The 19,549-nt window shown below is 36.4% G+C and overlaps 1 protein-coding gene across 1 annotated transcript in view; it reads left to right on the top strand.

The window, feature by feature from the left end:
- Positions 1-432: 432 nt before the first annotated feature.
- Positions 433-19,549, top strand: part of CNTRL (centriolin) — a 59,289-nt gene continuing 40,172 nt past the window's right edge. The window contains exons 1-11 of the mRNA XM_065418692.1: positions 433-765; positions 2,284-2,417; positions 3,029-3,159; positions 5,625-5,766; positions 6,697-6,883; positions 7,938-8,131; positions 10,879-10,926; positions 11,681-11,800; positions 12,841-13,069; positions 14,576-14,685; positions 15,207-15,401. Coding sequence (XP_065274764.1) covers positions 540-765; positions 2,284-2,417; positions 3,029-3,159; positions 5,625-5,766; positions 6,697-6,883; positions 7,938-8,131; positions 10,879-10,926; positions 11,681-11,800; positions 12,841-13,069; positions 14,576-14,685; positions 15,207-15,401 — 1,716 coding nt within the window. The 5' untranslated portion in view covers positions 433-539. The remainder of the gene's footprint in view (positions 766-2,283; positions 2,418-3,028; positions 3,160-5,624; positions 5,767-6,696; positions 6,884-7,937; positions 8,132-10,878; positions 10,927-11,680; positions 11,801-12,840; positions 13,070-14,575; positions 14,686-15,206; positions 15,402-19,549) is intronic.

Raw genomic sequence — 19,549 nt, 5'->3', positions numbered from 1 at the left:
TATTTTATTATGCAAGGCATTTTATTTAGGTACCAGATAATCAAATGCTTTCAGACTATCATGAATATTAACTGCATTAGCTTGCAATCTACTTCCAGATGCATTAAAGTCAGCAGAAGTAGAAGTAGTTGAAGTAGTGTGTGTTTAGTGGAGGGTCTCCAGTTGAGGAATTTCCTCTTCCTGCATTGTGGTTCATCAGGGCCCAACTTTACTAACTATTAGAGAATGAGGTAAGAAGCATCTTTTTCTCAAGGATCGTTGCTGAAGAGGTTTTTCTTAGGTTTTGATGGCAGAGAGGGGATTTCTTTTTTTTTTTTTACTCTTTATTGTGTGCCATCTAATGGCACTTTTGGAATTTATATCAAACACATAGATACCAAAACAATGTGTGCACAAACATCATTTAAAAAACAAAACAAATACACACTACCTCAGTTTACAGCTAAACAGTTTCAGTAAGATGTACAGTCTATGACAATCTTGAATATATACTTTTAGTCTTACAGATTTTTGCCAGATGACTGACTGCATTCTGCGCAATGAAGAAAGGGTCACTACAAAGAACGTCACCCAGAAAAAGACAGATATCACCCTCTCGTACGCCTAGTCCAATGTCGACTGTCATTTCAAGTACCAGGTCACCATCTCCTCTTAGCAGGCAGGGCACACCTGCTACTTACAAAACAAAGGGACAGAGGTATCAACAGCTTGATGTTACAGTAGAGAGTGATGTAGGAGCTTCTTTTGAATATCAGATTGACAAAGGTATTGTGTAAATAATAAAAATCAACCCTGCATGCATTTTAATATTGGCAGAATAAAATTTGCCACATGTCCATCTATTATGAGGTGTATTAAAGGGTCATTGTCACATATTTTAGACCCCATATTTAACCTGCCCTATAATAAATTGTCTTAAATTGCTTGTGCATCATCCAGATTCCAAATATCGACATTACATATTTCTGTTTTTAAACCCCTGAGAACTGTTTTATACAGAGCATACACCCTCAGGCAGCAGAGAGGGCATACATTAACTAATGCCCCTAATCCTAGACCTGTGAGTTATCATCAGTGAAAGGTGATTTACAAATATGACAGTAAACAAGACATCTTTGTTAGTTTCAAATTCAACTGGAAATCAAACAGCTGGAGAAAGTCAGTATTTACTACATAGAAAAGATTAAATTAAAGGGGACCTGATATATTAAAATACACCTCTACCTTGATATAACGCTGTCCTCGGGAGCCAAAAAATCTTACCGCATTATAGGTGAAACAGCATTATATCGAACTTGCTTTAATCCACCGGAGTGTGCAGGCCTGCCCCCCCGGAGCACTGCTTTACCTCGTTATATCTGAATTCGTGTTATATCGGGTCGCAATATATCGGGGTAGAGGTGTACATATGTAATAAGTCAGTAAAAGATTTTCACGTTATATGTAATATTAATATTTCAGCTGAAAGACTAGATGAAAAAAGATTTGGATTAATATTTATGTTGCTCCATAAATTTGCTTGGTGCTTCCTTATGATTTGTATTAAAGTAGCAATTAGTAACCGGGGCCTGTTGTGATAGGCACTATACCAATACACCACTACCCCTATATAACGCCACCCAATATAACACGAATTCGGATATAACGCGGTAAAGCAGTGCTCCGGGGGGGCGGGGCTGCGCACTCTGGTGGATCAAAGCAAGTTCGATATAACGTGGTTTCACCTATAATGCGGTAAGATTTTTTTGGCTCCTGAGGACAGCGTTATATCGAGGTAGAGGTGTATATAACAAAGAGACAATCCTTGTCCTGAAGAGCTACAGGAGTAAAAGACACATGATCCATGCCCCCAGATTTTATAATCCAAACAGGAGTTGATGATGATGGGAAAGCTGAGGGAACCTAGAAATCTCACTTAATCAAGCTCTTGGCACACAAGGACCCGGGCAGTCTGATAACAACTGGCACTAGAAACTGTACCGGGGTAGCAAAATGAGGCCCTGGCTCCTTTCATCTTCCTGCACTAGACAGTGGAGGTGGACTGGCACAGGGATAATGCACACTGCATCTTGTTAGAGGATTTACCAGATGCCCCTCCTCAACACTCCTAAAGGCATTGTACTTTCCTCAGGCACAATGCTTCTTGGAGCTGCTGTCAATATGTATCTCCTTCTCAGCCTCTATGCAGGTTTCCCTTGTTTTGTTGTACTAACTAAGCAAAAGCATTACACTTTTTTTCTTTCAGTGCTAATCGAATCACACTTTTTCTGTTGTTGTTTGCAGATGAAGACTCTATTAGTCCAGGAGTTAGATACATTACAGAATCTCTTATTAAAAAGCTGTCCAAACAAGAAAATTTGACATATGTAAACTCACTGAATCTTTCTCTTGCTAAGGATGGGGGCAAGAAATTTAAGGTGGGTTGTTGTATGCAATTTCTTATTAACTATAATTCACAATAGTATTAAAGTTCAGTAATATTTTAAAACATTGGAAATAATGGTTAGGAAAACACTAAGTAGATGAGAAGAGCCATAGTCTACCTCTCTGGGCCCAGTTCTGCAACCACTACTTATGAAAGTAAGAATTACAGAATCAAGCCTCATCACTGTACAAATTACCATTGACATCAATGAGAGTTTCACATATGGAACAAAGCTAAAATATGGCTATATGTTTGTGTAATTTCTCAACTTCTGGGTACTGGTGCCACTTTTGAATTTTTTTATTTTATTTTAATTTTGTTGTGGAAAGTAGTCCTTTCTGTAGATGAGGCTGGTCTATGACAGGGCTAGTAGCATCTGTAGTTTTCCACTCTTTTGCAGTATGGAAAGCTGCAGATGTGTTCAGTTGGTCCCGGGGCAGAATTTCAGAGCTCAGATTCGCAATTCTATGGTAAAGGGCATAATAATGATTTGTGGTGGCTTTTATGAAGACATGATTCTTAAAAACATAAACCTGCTGTTCTGAATGCAAATATATGTACCATCGTGTATTAACAAACTACTACATATAATTTGTTTTTTAGTATATAGAAAACTTGGAAAAGTGCTCTAAACTAGAGGTATTAAATCTCAGTAACAATCAAATAGAGAAGATTGAGAAGTTGGATAAACAGTTAAAGCTACACGAACTCAATTTGTCCTACAATAAAATCAGGTAAGCAGACACTGTTTCTGGTGTGGGTGGAGAATGTTACTTATTTTTAAAATTTTAATTTGTTCAGATTCTATGGTCAGGAGTGTGGTATAAAAGTTAGTTAGATATATTTAAAATATTTCATGCATTAATATTACAAAATGTTCTTGCAGTTTGTTATATGAGAATGGAAAAGATTCACCTTCAGAAAAGAGAACTGAAGATTAAACTGAAAGGGCCTGCTCATGCAGTCAGTGCACTCATTAAACTCCTATTCTATTTGCCACAAAAGGGCAGCTTTCAGTGTTTTGGGAGGAAGTTACTCTATTGAAAAAATGCTGAGGGGACAGTGGATGGGATGAAAGAGCAACTTCTCCATGCTCCCCTTAGTTTTACCACTGGTAAAGTAGGCTTATTAATTCCTTCTAGAGGAGGCTTGCTTTGCAAGTGCAGTAACCACAATAGCAGTAAAGAGGTTAATAAAGGAAGTGTGCAAAAGACTGACTAAATAGTATTTCTACATACTGCAGTGATGCAACTTCCTCTCTCAAAAGGGTTAGAAAACAAAATGAATTAATGCCATAATAGTAAAGTGATATATACCCATAAGATTACATTCCATTTTTGCTTGATTACAATATCAATAGCTTAAATCAGTGTTTTTCAACCTTTTTTTGGGCAAAGGCACACTTGTTTCATGAAAAAAATCACGAGGCACACCACCATTAGAAAATGTTAAAAAATTTAACTCTGTGCCTATATTGACTATATATAAAGTAATTCTCTTGAATGGGAATCAAATAAACACAAAGAAAGTATTTTATAATTACTTTATTATGAAATAGTAAGTAAACAGAAATATGAAAAATTATAAAATACTTTATTCAGTGCGCAACCTGGGCCTGTTTGGCTGAACACAAAGCTGATATTCTGGCTGGAATCGAAGAAAGACACACACGTAGCTCTTCGTCAACAGCTCTCAGTCTCTCTCTGTATTTAGTTTTTATAGCAATCATGCTTGAAAGCTCATCTCACACAGATATGTAGTGGAAAATATTTTTTTCCCACGGCACACCAGGCAACATCTCGCGGCACACTAGTGTGCCGCGGAACAGTGGTTGAAAAACACTGGCTTAAATGACACCTTGGTTATGACTTGCTTTGTACTGTTACTATGTATTTGAAACATATATTGCAGAATTAAGGTTACTTACAAAAATGATTGTTTGGGCTATTGAGGCATTTCTCTATTGGTGGCCATTCCTAAACATATGGTAGTCAACAGAATAGGCACTGCAATAGTAACCAGTGTAGGTAATCAACAGCAATGATGTGACGGCATACATTTTTCTTTTATGTCTACGGAACCATGAAAAACAAAACCTCTTGTATGTTCTACCTATTTGAAGTTGTTCAGTATCTTCATAAAAATGCATTCTTCACACCATAATGTCTTCAGGTAGTGCAGACAGCCAACTTGCTATGTTCCCAAAATAAGTATGGAAGATATTTGTATTTACACTATTCAAAACCAGGTGAAAGGTACATTAGTGTCATCTCATCTTACACATTTCATATGATCACTTAAACACCAAATATTACACAAATTATGCAAAGAGTCAAATATAAAATTTACCAGAAATGAATGTGTATTGCAAACCATTCCACCTCTCGTGCAGCATGATTGGTTAATGTAAAGGGATAACAGCAGTGTCCGTAAAGCACCACTATGTATGGCAGGTACTGTTGGGCCTCTTCTTCCTCTCTTACTTTTGTTGATAAGAAAAGCCTTTTTTAGTGTCTTTTTACATCACATACATACTTGGATTTGCAAAATATAGAAATGCTTTCTGACCACGATTCTGACAAGAAAGTGAAACTCCACTGTGGAAAAAATGGCAGTTATGTATACTGAGGTCAATTGAAAAGTACTTGCGCACAAAGGTCATTTAGTTATATATCTTCTAAAGTTGCTCTCTTTCCAAAAGAGAAACATTCTATTGATATTTTTTTCTTTATACTGTACATATTCCACATTTGAGAGGCTACAGACCAGTCACACCTTTATAATCAAAATTATGGTGTCTGTTTTTTTGCCTCTGCTTGATTCATGTTTCCTAGGGCTGATTCTAAAATGTGAGAGAGGGGAAAATGAATTTATTAAAATGAAACTCTCAAGATATTTTCATCATTTTAATTATAGTGTTAAAATAAGGAGATGTAAGATACTTAATGCATATTACAGAGAAACCTGCAATAAAGTCCGGCTACAATAGGCAACGTCTGTTTTATCTAACCACTTTAAAATATCTCCAGGTTTTCAGTACAGTTTTGTTTGACCACCTTCACTGTGCAGCCATTTTTGCTGGTTTCTTCGGTGATCAGTTAAGACAGGTTTCACTATACAGTATCCCTGAGGCCATAGCTACACTATGTATATGATTTGCTTCATGATGTCTAAATTCTATTTTTCTTCTTGTTTTCAGTAAAATTGAAGGTCTAGAGCATATGCAGAATCTACAAAAGTTGAACCTTGCAGGAAATGAGATTGAGCACATTCCTGTATGGGTAGGCAAGACATTAAGGTCCATGCGCATCCTTAATTTGAGGCAAAATAAAATATCATCAGTAAGTGACTTTAACTAGGAGAAATAATTGTTTAAAAATAAAATATTTCTAAAACCTTTCATATTTAACATCTCAACTAATATGATCAGCAACATGAAAATTACAGGCTCTCTGGGGAAAAAGATATAAGAATATAGATTTGCTGTCTACATAACAAGGCTACTCACTGTTTATCAGGAAAACTCTCCCTCTGTCACAAAGCACTCACATCATACAACTATTATTAGTCAGGGCAATGTAAGGCTTTGCAAGCTCCAGGAAAGACTTCATGGAAGTTGACAAGCTTCTCCCAAATTGTGGGTTCCAGTTCAGTTATTCATGATGTGTGCCCAACTCTAATTAGCATAAGTCAGTTACATATGTGTTTTGTGCAAAGAATAGAAGTGATTGGCATTTAAAAAAAAACTTCTTAACTTAAATTAATGCCTTTGTGTACTCTGCGAGAATATTGTTGTGAGTAGGGCTTATTTTAGTGGGAACTCCTGAAGGAACTATGCTGTAGAAGCCAAGATGGTCCAGCCCTCTTTGAAGCTGACTTCACAGGATTGGTGTTCCATTTCCTCATGAACCCCAAGGGTGTCTGGGATTGGAAGGCTGTATTTCTCCCCCTCCCCCAAAGTGCCCCTCCACCTGAGGTGACATCTACTTGGGTCAAGGTCAAGATTCCATAACTTTCTGTCCACTTCCCATGGGTTTCTCTCACAGAGAACACTTTAACTCCATAAAGTTAGTTCACAATTTGAGCTCTGATAGTGGTATATAATTTTGGTGGGGGCATCATTTTCAGAAATTACATTTTTTTATAAACAATGAAATGTAGACTTCACTTACATTAACAATGTATTTTATTTAAAAAGTAGAAAATGGATGGTAGGGGAGTGATTTTCTTTGGAAAGATGTCTAATCATTGTACCTTTCTCTTTGATTTAGCTCCATGACATAGCTAAACTGAAGCCCTTAAAAGACTTGACTTCTTTGTTCCTGGCAGACAATCCAATTGTAAATCTGCCTCATTACCGCCTGTATACCATATTCCACCTGCGCTCACTGGAAAACCTTGACGGACAGCCAGTGACAAATCATGACAGGCAGGAGGCTCTTGAGAGGTTTAATTTAGGTAATCATGATGATATGTTAGACCTACTGTGAACTATACCAAATTTAGAAGGCTAGAATGAAAAGCTTTGTAATTACTGATATCATGATTTGATATGGATTATTAAAATTAAGGTTTAGGTACACTGTTAAAGTGTACTGCCAACTGGTGATGTGACTGCCAACTTGTGATGTGACTAGCTATGTCCTCCAAAAACTGTTCAGAGGTCCTCCAAGAAAAAAAAGGAGGATTTTGGCCTACTCAGTGTCCAATTCTAGTGCAGACACAAGAAGAATTATCTTGTATTTAAATTCATATTTAAGAAGGCTGACTTTATACATCAGAAGGTCACAAGCTATGTTTTACTTCTCATCTCACTTTAAATTATGTCACAGATGGAAAATCACAGCATAGTGGGCTTGATCCTTGGTAACGCCATTCCTGTGCTTGGGACAGGGATTGGGTGGGCAAGACTGGTGTAACTTAAGCTTTGCTTCCCTTAAAAGTAAATAACAGCTGAAGTGCAGTGCACTCTAGCTACACCCCTGCAGTGCTCCTAACTTTGGAGGTTGTGAGAAGGCCAGTGTATAGCCCTTATAACAGCTCTTCACTGGCTAAAAAGATTCCCTGCATAAAGGATATTTTCAGGGTACCATTTCCACCCACATTGTGATCCTCTTACACTGCCAGAGTGGTATAAAGGAGCCTTAGTGTCCTGAGACTCATTCTCTGTATATGCACATAAAGATAGCTGACCAAAAAAAGAAGCTAGAAAGAGTTTGAAATTTTGGTTTAATTGAAGATGCCTGTTTAAAAACAAAAGTTTTCAAAGGTTGTAGATCAGACATAATTCTGACTTGCATCTAAAGAACAAGACTTACATGTAAAGTACAATATAAGTAAAACAAGAATTATTTCAGTAAGTTCTCTTAGGTATTAATTTCTGTAATAGATGAAGGCAATTAGTATATTTACACAATTTTTTTTAAAGTGGAGCAGCATCGTTGCTACCAAGTTTCAGATTGAAGAAGCAAATGGAAAAATGTTTGAGTGTTTGGATTATTTTGTTTTGCAGAAGAAATAGAAAAATTAGAAAAAGATTTAGAAAAAACAATAAAAGAGATGGAGGACCTTAAAACTAAACAGTTCGAAGTGCTTGAACAACTTCAGCATCAAGATGAGGTGAACAGATCATTAAAACAAAAAACCCTGCAACAGAAACAAGTTTACAAAGAACTTGAGAGGGACCTGGACACCAAAAATGAATTGGTAAATTAATCATTTAGGTTAAAAATAAATACTGAAGAAATGTTTTTGAGTCATTTTGTTTCACTAACAATAAATGCAATATAATGTATGTTTAAATGCTTGGGGATTTATGTTTAAATTTGTATTTAGATGTCTCAGTGGATTGGAAGTGGGATATGAAGCTTTTCTGGTACAGGGCGATGCTTCAACTCCAGGCAGACTGGTAGTGACCAATCCACATTCAAGGTCTCTGGTATTTTGTGTGTAGTGAGTTAATGTTCTTGGACCAGTTCTTAATGGGAAAGATCCACATTACCAAAGCCTCCACTGTCAGAACTGGTAATCTTGGGGTGGAGGCCAAAGATGGAATGGGGCATAGAGAATTAACTCACTGTAATTAATCTCACCCTACCTGGGTTAGGCAGAATGGTAAAGCTGCCAGGAGAAGTTTACACTTCCATTGCCTGTGCTGTATCTATATTGTGGATAAAGACAGGACTTTAGTCTCCAGGGTTGTTAAATCTGACACCTTTCACAAGCACTACATTCATAAAGTCAGTCTGATCAGATTGCTTAAGACTTACGTGAATGGTATTCTGTTAGACCGAGAATCTAGAGCAATTTACATATTTAGAGGTGGCTTACTAGGAGTTACTATAGTGGTATCTCTGGGGGGAAATTGCCATCTAAATTTTACAGCACCTCCAGCTGGGAAAGAAGCAGGAATAATAACTGAAACTGATCCAATCCAGCACAAAATATTTGTGGCCTTCCTAGTCAAACAAGCCCTAGAAAAGCCTTATATTGCAGAAGGCCAGCCGATGCAGCATAAACGCCCATAAACAAAACCTGTTAAATGGCCAATAGTTACAGATGCCTGCAAATGAAAACTTGATGCTTTATAACTTGAATGTGCCAAGTGTAGATCTTCCCTTGCTGACACAGCAGGGTGTTCTGCCTTTTCACCATTATCTATATCTCCATTTCCCAGAAAATCCTCCCTGGGATTGAAGATTTTGTGGCTTGGGTGTGGGCAAGCAGAGTAATATATGCTGTATCCTTACCAACTTCACAAAGAATCAGAACAAAACTTAATACATCCTGAGGCTTTATTACACTTTTGTATGCATTCCTTCTGTGTTATAGAACCATTGGTAAGCACAGGATGGTTATGGTTTTGAGGGTGTTGTCCATGGACAGCATAAGGCAGAAGTTTCTCTGGCGACATGATTATATTGGCATTGTAATGCTAGGAAGCTGGAGAAGAAACATGGCCTTTGCATAGACTGCTCTGGCCCCTGGCAGATCTCAGCTCTGTAGGTTTTGGGCACTGAACCTTCACTGACTTCAGTGGAAGCAATGGGTGCTCATCTCATCTGAAAATTGGGCCCAAGGTATCTAATATTGGACACACAAATTACTCATTTTGGATGCCTCAGTCACTTTTGAAAATTTTAGCTCTAAATTTTCTAAAAATATTACCTCTAATTCTATCCAGCATCTGCATGGATTCGTCCCATGTGCCCAAGTAAATTTGCTAAACAGCTTTAATTTGTACACCCACATTTCAAAATGTACAGATTTTTCATTAATGAACCACATTATTTGCCCCTTCTGTATCTCTTTCCCTCCTCACTTACATTCTTTGCCCCATTTTCTGCTCCTGTAAGTTTTTATCCTGTGTGCAAGTTGAGTGGCTCATTGAATACCAAGAAACACATGGACATTTGCTTAGTTGTCTTTTCATTTAGTTTGCCTGGAAATAGGCAGTGTGTGATATACACATTTCTCCTGAATTAAGCCTTTCAAGTTATAAAATTATATGTTTCCTATCACTTTAGTATTTTTAAAAAGCTAATGTTTGTTTGCCTCTAGTCACTTTTTGTTTAAAATTTTGTGTATTAGTAAGAAGTTAAGTTACTCATGGCTGCTAAATTTCTAGTGTACTGATGATTCTTCATTGTTTAATTTTTAAATTGCTGCTGTAGTGAAGAAAAATAATCCACACATAGCTTGTGATAATAAAAGGTGTTTGTTTGCCACTGGGTTCTTGTTCATTACTATTATTGTAGGTCATGTCCATTATTTGCTTATATTTTGCTCATATCATCCCAGGAGCCTATATTTGAAGATAATCTTATCTTTCATTGCTGGGTGTAAAATGTAAAATTATAAATAATTAAACTTATCATTTGATTTATACACTTTCATTAGGCAAGTCTGTAAAATCTTATTATTTAATATTCCCTTTCAGCTAAGAGATGAGTAGAGCTATACATTTGTATAAGTATACCCAGTCTATTTTCTACCAAACAGCAGCATATTTCTAAAATGTACGCTAGTTCTCAGTATAGTGAGATTTTAGCAGCATATATTTTACAACTTAACCCACTGTTATCCTTTGGGTGACAAACTTGCTTGCTTCTTTCTTCCTTTAGCTGGTATCTTGGTTTGTCACAATTCCCTTTCCACTGAGCCTTTATTCCTCACTAAAGGTAGTCCCCATATACAGCTGGATTGCACAATGTTGTATTTTTGCATAGGATATGCTTGCATGATGTCAATAGTGTCAAAACATCTTAACTAAAAAAAGTTACAATGAGACTAGTCATTTGCTTAATCTGCTATAATTATTCTTCCTCAAATATTTTCTATTCCAAATGTGATTAAAGTTTTGCATGATACCAAATACTTAGATTTCTGAACCTTTCATTAAGCCTTTCCCTTATTCCAGTCTATTCTATATTTCTCTTCTTTTCCTCCATTAGTCCTACATTCTGCTGTCTATTGGAGCCTTGCTGCATGCTCTTCCTCAGGTATTCAGCATGAAAAGCTGACCAAAAAATAAATAAAAATCACATGATGGACCTTTGCTAAAAGTTTAAGTAATAACATAGGGTTGATATACAGTGTAATACATTGAAGTTGACTTTAGCAGTACTGTAAATATCTTCCTAACTAAGTCAGTTTAACGTTAGGAAACTATGGGTGGTGTATTTTTTGCTAAATGTATCACCATTTGATAGCACAATTTAAGTTCCTCTCAGCACAAGAACATAAAAAGAAAAATGTAAGAAGAGTGGTGTATTGTATTAGTAGCCTTATCATTGTTCACTAGTTAGCACTCTCTAAAACCTAAAGTAGTTTAACAAGATGCACCTGAAACAGAAAGTTTCTTATTCCGGCTTGTTAAACCATTACTTACAGAAAATAGACATGGTTGATTGATTAGATGTTTGACTAAGTTTTTTGAGACCTTCAGTACATTGAGTAGCTATATTTGGGTTGTCTTTTTTGTGAGGAATATGAAATATAGATTCAAAGGACCCTCATGTGATCATTTGTGTTACAGCAGTTATTTGTTTTTTATCTGTCTTGTTCACAGTAATTTAATTTTAAGGTAAATAAATGTTATGTCCTTTGTTACCAAACCTTCTCATAACTGTTTTCTTGTATAGAGGCTTTGCATCACTATACAGTTCATGCATACACTGATAAGTGCTAATATATGTAATAATTCAATATGGTAATTTGCTGGTGAAAGTGACTCGTGTTTCATACTGGCATTAGCTAAAGCAGAAGACAATGGAGTTAACCCGAGCATGCCAGAAGCAATACGAATTGGAGCAGGAACTGGCTTTTTATAAGATTGATGCCAAATTTGAGCCATTAAGTTATTTTCCACCAGAGGTAATTATTTAAAAAAAAAAATGAGTTTTTTTTGTGTTTGTCCCCTCTGTTGTTTTGCATTCTAAGGAAACTAAAAATGAGGCAGGGCATGTTATTTATTGTAATTTTAAATAGATTTTGCTTTCTAAATAGTTACTGCTTGTCACTTGTGCAAATTAAACTTTGTTTGAAATTGCAAGTTATATATTTTTCTCTGCATGTTTTCTCGAAAGGCTTAAAGTCAATATTTTGTAATGTTACTATTAAGTGGCATTTAATATTTAAATATTATCAATGTTAATAGCTATAAATTTGTTTTGGCCGAGTAAAGCTAGTGAATAGATCATTCATTCTTACTGATAATTATGCAATGGATTTTTCCCACTTTGGGCCTGATTCTGTAGCTCTTACTCACTCGGGGTGAAAATCTGACCCTACTGAAGTCAATAGTAAAACTCCCATTGACCTCAATGGGTTCAGGATTTCTATTCACTATTTTACTTACAGGAATAACCACTCTTTGGTTTGTAGAGTTTGGACCTTCTCCTTTAGAGTGGAAGGAGACATCACAACAGAAGTATAAAAAGATCAATGAATATTAAATACTCCTGGTGAACTACAAATGTATAGTTTTTGAAATATTCAAAAGGGTACAGTATGAGTAAAGTTAAAGGACACCATCAATTAAAATCACACACAAAATCACACTTGAATTTACATTTTTAGTGTTACAAGTATAATCTAAATTACTATAACTGTAAGAGATTAGCAGTAAACAATTCCTTCAGTCCATTTGACAGAAGTTTTTTATATGGTCAGTTTCACCAAAGTGTCTGCAGGATTGTAGCCATAATCATTTTTTTTCCATGTTGTTTGTGTGGGTCTGTCAATGAAGAACTCTTCATATATCTTTAAACTGTCTGGATTTCAAGTTGGTGGCCCTTTACATGTAGATTAAATTCAAGTTTAAATGTACAAAATCATGAATTACTTTTGAAGCCTCATAAAACATTTACTGTGTATAAAAATAATTTAATATATTTGTTCTTGTCATGTTTCAGAATGTTGAACTTGATGATGTACCTGGTGAAAGCCCTTACATTGGTAAAGCCAGGTACAAGAGAAATATGTATATCAGAAAAGGTTACATTACTAATAAAGCGCAACAAATACAAGTTGGAAAAATTGAACTAGATGAAGAAGATCTACATAGGAACCAGCAGCTTAAGTTGAAACTTCATCAAACTCTAGATGTTCAGCTAGAAGATAAAGAAAAAAAGATTCAAACTGGTAAAGTTTTAAATTTTCTCAAGCAAAAACATGAAACCAGTTCACTTTTTCTGATGTCAGTGGAACATTTTGATTTATGCTGAACTTCCCAACAAACTGCTCAAACTTTAGAATTAACATTATATCTACATTTAGCATTTGATTGTGTATTTTTAGCCAATGTAGCTAAATTTCAAAATTACCATAAAATGACAAACAAAAAATAAGGACTGCAATAAATTACTTTGAGAGTTTAGCATGAAGGGACTCGGTAATAAAATATTATTCTTTGATGTTTAACTTACAAAAATGTATTGTTAAGGGCAAGATTCATATGCAGATTTCAAATGCACTAGAGAGCAGATTTCTCCCTCTCTTATCCCTCCACCTCAACTAAGTAATGTAAGGTGAGTAAAATTGAAATGGGAAAAAGGTTAATGCCTTTGTATTGCAGATAAAATGCTGGATTGTCTCCTTCCATGGGCAACCCATTGGCTGGGAGGGGGTGTGGGCAGAGAAGCTACAACACTTAGTGAGTTTCACATTTGTGAGTTACCTGACAAATGTTCAGTTGGAACAGTTTTGGGGGATCAGTAGAAGTCCTCCCAACCACATGGAACCTCCAGATTTACAGGAACTACAAGGGTTTACATCTTTGCACTGTTGCTTTTCCTTTTACCAGTATCAGCATGGTTTCAGCAAGGGTGTTGCTGCCATTGCCTGAACCCCTCACAGCTATGCAGTAACAGCTGTGGGGACTGCAGAGAAACAGACACTGCTTGATGTAACATTGGTTCCCAATGGTACAACTGGAATACCAGCCAGGAATAATGCCAAGTTAAACAGCCAGTCCCAAGTTCAACTCCCATCCTTATCCTGAAAACACATTGGAGCCAAATTTTCCCCACAGGGCACTCTTTGAGTAGTTTCTCTAGGGTGAAAAGATAATGCCAGGAGTTTTGGGGTTTTTTTTTTTTTAATCTTTCCCACTTCCATATCCACAAGGAGTTCTGCCTGAGTTGGCTGGGCCATCTGAGCTAGTTGTAGAGTTCATTAGGATAGTCAAGTAAAGCAATATATTGTATATTTATCAAGCATACTAGGGAGAAATCAAATTAAGAAAATTGTTACAATTAAGTATATGGCAAAAAGTAATTGTGAAAGATCTTATTTATGTGATGCTTTGAGATATAGCAACTTTGTTCATCAGGGTCTCACTTAGAGTATGTCTACAGAGCAGCTCAGAGAGGGCTTCCCAGTACAGTAGAGTGACATGCACTAGCTCTACTTGAGCTAGCACACTTCAAATAGCAGTGCGGCTGTGACAGCATGGGTGGTGGCTCGGGCTAGTCTCCCAAGTACATACCCATGGGGTCAGGCAGGATAGTACTCAGGCAGTACATTCATATCCTCAGGGGGACATAGTCTAGAGAGGATATGGAGGAAACAGATAATATATTTATCCATGTTATACAGAAATCATTAAAGTGTGTTTTGATTTTTTTAATTTATTTATTAATTTTGCAGCCGAAGGAAAATTAGCAGAACTACAAAATGAAATAGTAAGTGCAGAGCAACACGTTTTAAAAGCAAAGGAGGAACTTAAACAACTGCAAGACACTGTGGCTCAGAAAAAAGTATGTAAAAGCGAACAACAATGTGAAGATAAAGAATAAAAATGTTTGAAGCAATGTAGACATAGAAAATGTAATAATATGCTTCTCCCAGTTTTGCCAAGAAGTCTGATTAAGACAAGATTTTTTTTTTCCCTTTCTTTACTTTCCCTTGGAATTTTTAAAATACACTTAAATGAGGCTTTTAAAATAAATATTCAGACACCAGGTCTCGGGGGGCTTCCTGGGTCATTGGGCCAAGGTTACACAATTGGGAGATTCTAAACGGTTTGTTGCCAAAGAGCTAACAACATATTCCTATTTGCATAGCTAATTTGTGAGAGAGAGTACTGTAAGCACTTGTCATCTGAGCAAAATAACCAGAAACAAGATGTCAGCAAGCTGGAGTTCCTAGTTTGCATCTTAATTTAGGTGACTGCAGACTATAACAACTCCATGTTTATCAACTATATCTTTCAAAAAGATTCTGAATCAGCTATATATTTCCAAGCTTAATTAGCTGTTTTTCCATGCCTCAACTCCAGATTTCAGAAGCAGAAAAGGAAAGTCTTCAACAGCAACTGAGTGGCAAGATATTTCTCCTAAATCAGCTACGAGAGGAAGCTTTGGAACTAGAAAAACAGATGGAAAAACAGAAGCGAGAAATAGGGAATAAGCAAAAGGAGATTGCAGACTTGCAGAGTTTTATAGATTCCGTGGATCCAAAAGATCCAAGATATGTAAGTAAAGTACTAAAAAGTAAATATGGAAACCTAGCTTTTCTATGTCAGGTTTTTGTATTAAGGTATACTTTTTGTTAGTTAAAATTCTCAATAAATATTTAACTAGAATCTCGTTACACCTAATTTTATAAAACATAATATGCTCTTCACACTATTTTAGCAATATTTTTAGCTTGTGAGCTACTTATAAGATAATTGCTTCCTTTAGTTGGTTGGTATTAAAGATGTGTAATTACCTCAGAATTTAAAATTGGCTTCCACCTTTATCAAATATATTTATGGAAGTAGGGTCCAGATTCTGAAAGGTATTTAGGCACCTAACTCTCATTGAAATTAATGGAAACTAGGCATCTTTTGAGGATCTAGGCCTAACTATTCAACTAAAAATGTTTACTTTGTTGAGGTAAACCACATAAACATTGAAGTTATAAGTTGTAACTGTTTCCATCTGTGGAAATTTAAATATTCAAGACAAGTTACTAAAAAGTCATAGAAGTTATGGCATTGTGTTCATTTTTACTATGTGCTACATCAGGGGTTCTCAAACTGGGAGTTGGGACCCCTCAGGGGGTCACGAGGTTATTACATGGGGGGGTCACGAGCTGTCAGCCTCCACCCCAAACCCCGCTTTGCATCCAGCATTTATAATGGTGTTAAATAAAAACACATTTTTATATATTTATAAGTGGGGGGGGGTCACACTCAGAGGTTTGCTATGTGAAAGGGATCACCAGTACAAAAGTTTGAGAATTACTGTGCTACATTGTATCTGTAGATCCTAAGGCCCCAGATGTATTCAGGGAGACCCTTGAAGGCAATGAGGTTCCATGCAGGTGCAAGGGTCTACCTGCATGCATCTCTTTACAGGATCAGGGCCCAAGTGATTAAGCCACTGAACTAATCTATGTTAAATAGGAGGTAACTGTTGCAGCTCCATAGTTAAGGCCCAGACCCTGCAATGAGCTTTGCACATTGGCATGGTGGGGTCTGCCTTTGCAGAACATCTTGCAGGACTGGGTACCAAAGCTGGAACCAGGCTTCTGTTAAAAGCTCTAATTTTGACAAGAGTGAGGTTTGTCTGATTAGACTTACGGAGGACTATATTTCTCTCCCCCCCCACCCCCCCATATCCTCCCTTAAATGAAAGTGTTACCACAACGGTCAGGTGTCATTAAGGGTTTTATGATGATGGGAGGGAGACAGACCAAAAAAAAAAAAAAAAAAACACAGTACAACTAACTATCACATACTTGTATTAGATTATTGTTCTGAAATATTTGGAGAACTTTAGGCCTGAATATTTTTAAACTAAGAGCCTATTCCTTCATTAGGGTGGTCAGAAAAAAACCAACCATTGACTTCTGTGAGCACTGGATCAGACCCTTACAGTCTATGGGACAGATTCTAGACCTGTCTATGGCTCCTTTAATGCTGTTCCAGAAAGGCAGAATCAGGACCTTTCCCCCATTTACAGTGGTAGTACAACTGACAAATGTCCTTTGCTACAGTTGGCTGGAGAGGGAAACAAGATGAGTAGAAACAAAGTGTCCTGACTTTTTTTTCTCTCTGCCCTTATTTATGCCTGCTTCTGCTTTCCTACAGCAGTGCTGGTGGTGGCTGTGTAATAGGAACGTTGTGCAACAGAGAGGTAAAGGCACAATTGCCATTTCATTTCCTATACCCCTGCATGGACCATGTCTGTGCAAGATTAGTGTTCTTTAGCTTCTGTCCTTCAGCAAGGAGAGCATAGGGATCTGCATTGTTGTAGAAGAAATTTCAGTTCATGAATGCCTAGGATGCAAACACTGATATTCCAAGGAATTTATGTGGAAGGGTCTGTTTCTTTTATCTATACAAGCAGTATTTAAAAGTTTATCTTTAACATATTTGTGGTGTATAACTTCAGTGAATATTATGTACAGCAGGTTTAAATTAGACTACAGTGAGTTTTGTAAAATGTGTCCTAAAATCAAAGCTATTATAAAATAAAAGCTTTTCAGATGTGCATTCCATATCTATTGTCCATTTATATGAATACACACAAAAAGTATTCCCATGCCTGGCCTCCGCTTTCATCTGAGACCCAGACCACTTTTTTTATTTTTTTAAAATAGATTTCAAATCTGCAGTTAAGAAAATAAAATAGGAGGATTGTAACAGTCTGTGTGTTTCAGGGAGGAAACTGCTTTGTCAAGAGGACAAGCCCAGCCTCTTGGGGAGTAGACTGACTGTTACTAACTCTGTAGTCGATTGGCTACATACACAGCTTCCTGTGTTGTGATTTAAAGCAAACAGGGCAGAATACAGCTTGTGGAGACAAGTAGAGATTGGAGAACATGTTACTGCTCTACAGTCATGTCAAAAGCTCTCAGCCTTTGCAGCTTCCCATAGTTTCAAACCACATTCTTACCAGAGTGTAATCATCAAATAGAGAAGTTTGGAGGAAAGAGAAGACAGAAGAGAAACCATGTTTCATTTTAAGCTGCTGCTTTCCATCATTTAGATTTCAGTTAATCATTAAAATGGATTCTAAATTAGGGGTGGAGCTTTTTGCACATGACTTCAAAGGAAGAAAAGACAAAGCTGTAAGTGTTTTTAACAATCCTCTTGTGACATTCAACAGTTGTAGCAAAATAATCATTCAACAACAGCAGCTGTGCTTAAGCTTATTAATTAGAACTGTACTTTGGACGTCAGAAATTAAGTTAGACTTGATTTTTTTTAAATGGGTGACAATATTTAGTTACAGTAATGAATACTGAGAATTGTAATGTTTTTATTTGCATACTTCAAAAAATATATTGAGTATGATGTATTCCTTACAGACTGCAATTTTGTTTAAAAGTAAAGCAGATATGAGTTAAATCTTATCGCTTTAATTATAAATTAAAATGACTTGCAGTAAAACAGCTTTCAAAAAATTATTCTGAAATGTTAGCAAAGTTTTAAGACTTTCATATAATAGCTAGATAAAAGTGAAATGTGTATGTTTGGGGCAGGGGCATAAGAGAAATTGTTTTTAATAATAAAACAAAAGCTATGTATTATTGGAGGCTTTTGACTTTGTATGAATTGTGTTTGTAAATGTTTCAATACCAATGAACAGCGTAGCACTATTTTTATGGTCTTTTATTTGGTTTTGTTTGCCACTATGCTGCCAAGAAGTGTGGTTGAAGTCAGTGCAGGTGCTGAGTACTCCTCAGGATTTGTCCCATGTTTGTAAATCAGACTGTCAGATATAAACTTACTATTTGAACAGAGGCCAGTGTTGGAACAACTACACTAAAGTATCCTATTGTAACTCTGACTGCATTCAACTCTGCAAATAGTTTACACAGCTCAAGTTAGAGAGAGATTTCTGTCAGTGTTTTTAGTTGATATTCGGCTACCACAGCTTAAGTGAACGTATCATGTAGATTTAGAAAAAATATTAAGAGCTCTATGGAGCTTGAAAGCTTGTCTCTTTTAATTAACAGAAGTTTTGTCTAATAAAAGATTACCTCACCCACCTTATCTCTTTAAAAAAAAAAAAAGCTATTCAGAGGTGAAGCCAAAATTATTAGACTATGTGAAGCTTGGCTGGCTTGCTAGTTGTTTTCTGCACTGTCATGTAGAATATCTTGGTTTGTTAGCTAATTTCTTCCCAGGCCGTAGACTGCTAGGGCTGTGGAGGTAGCTGCTCAGCCCTAGGGGAAATAGAGAATGAATGAATGAATGAATTCCTTGTGTTCCTCAATTACTAAAGAGCAGTGTTCATGGGTTTTGAAGAGGGTCTTGTTAGTAATTTCTTGGCTGAAAGGGGTAATGAAGTGGCGAGAGTTAGCTGGGAAAATGGCAGTTCTTGGAGCTGTAAGGGATACATATGACCTTCCTACTCTGGGCAGGAATGTGGTGTTTTGGTTTTTTTTTTTTTTTTTTTTTTAAAACACTGTTTGCTATAGAGACTTCTTCATCTGTCTGAGATGAGTGTCCAAAGACTGTGCCTTTTGGGGCAATAAACAGGAAATAATAAGCTATGGAAGGTACAAATTGTTGGTGCAGCTCATTTCCAGTAATGGGACACTTCAGGAGCAATGAGCCAGATAACTTATTTAGTTTAACAATATATTTTTTAAATTCTTACTGATAAATATGCAAAATGTATC

Source organism: Emys orbicularis, chromosome 18 (genome assembly GCF_028017835.1).
Source record: "Emys orbicularis isolate rEmyOrb1 chromosome 18, rEmyOrb1.hap1, whole genome shotgun sequence".
Classification (NCBI taxonomy): domain Eukaryota; kingdom Metazoa; phylum Chordata; order Testudines; family Emydidae; genus Emys; species Emys orbicularis.
The sequence above is the reverse complement of the archived record's forward strand: the minus strand, read 5'-3'. Positions and strand labels throughout refer to the sequence as shown.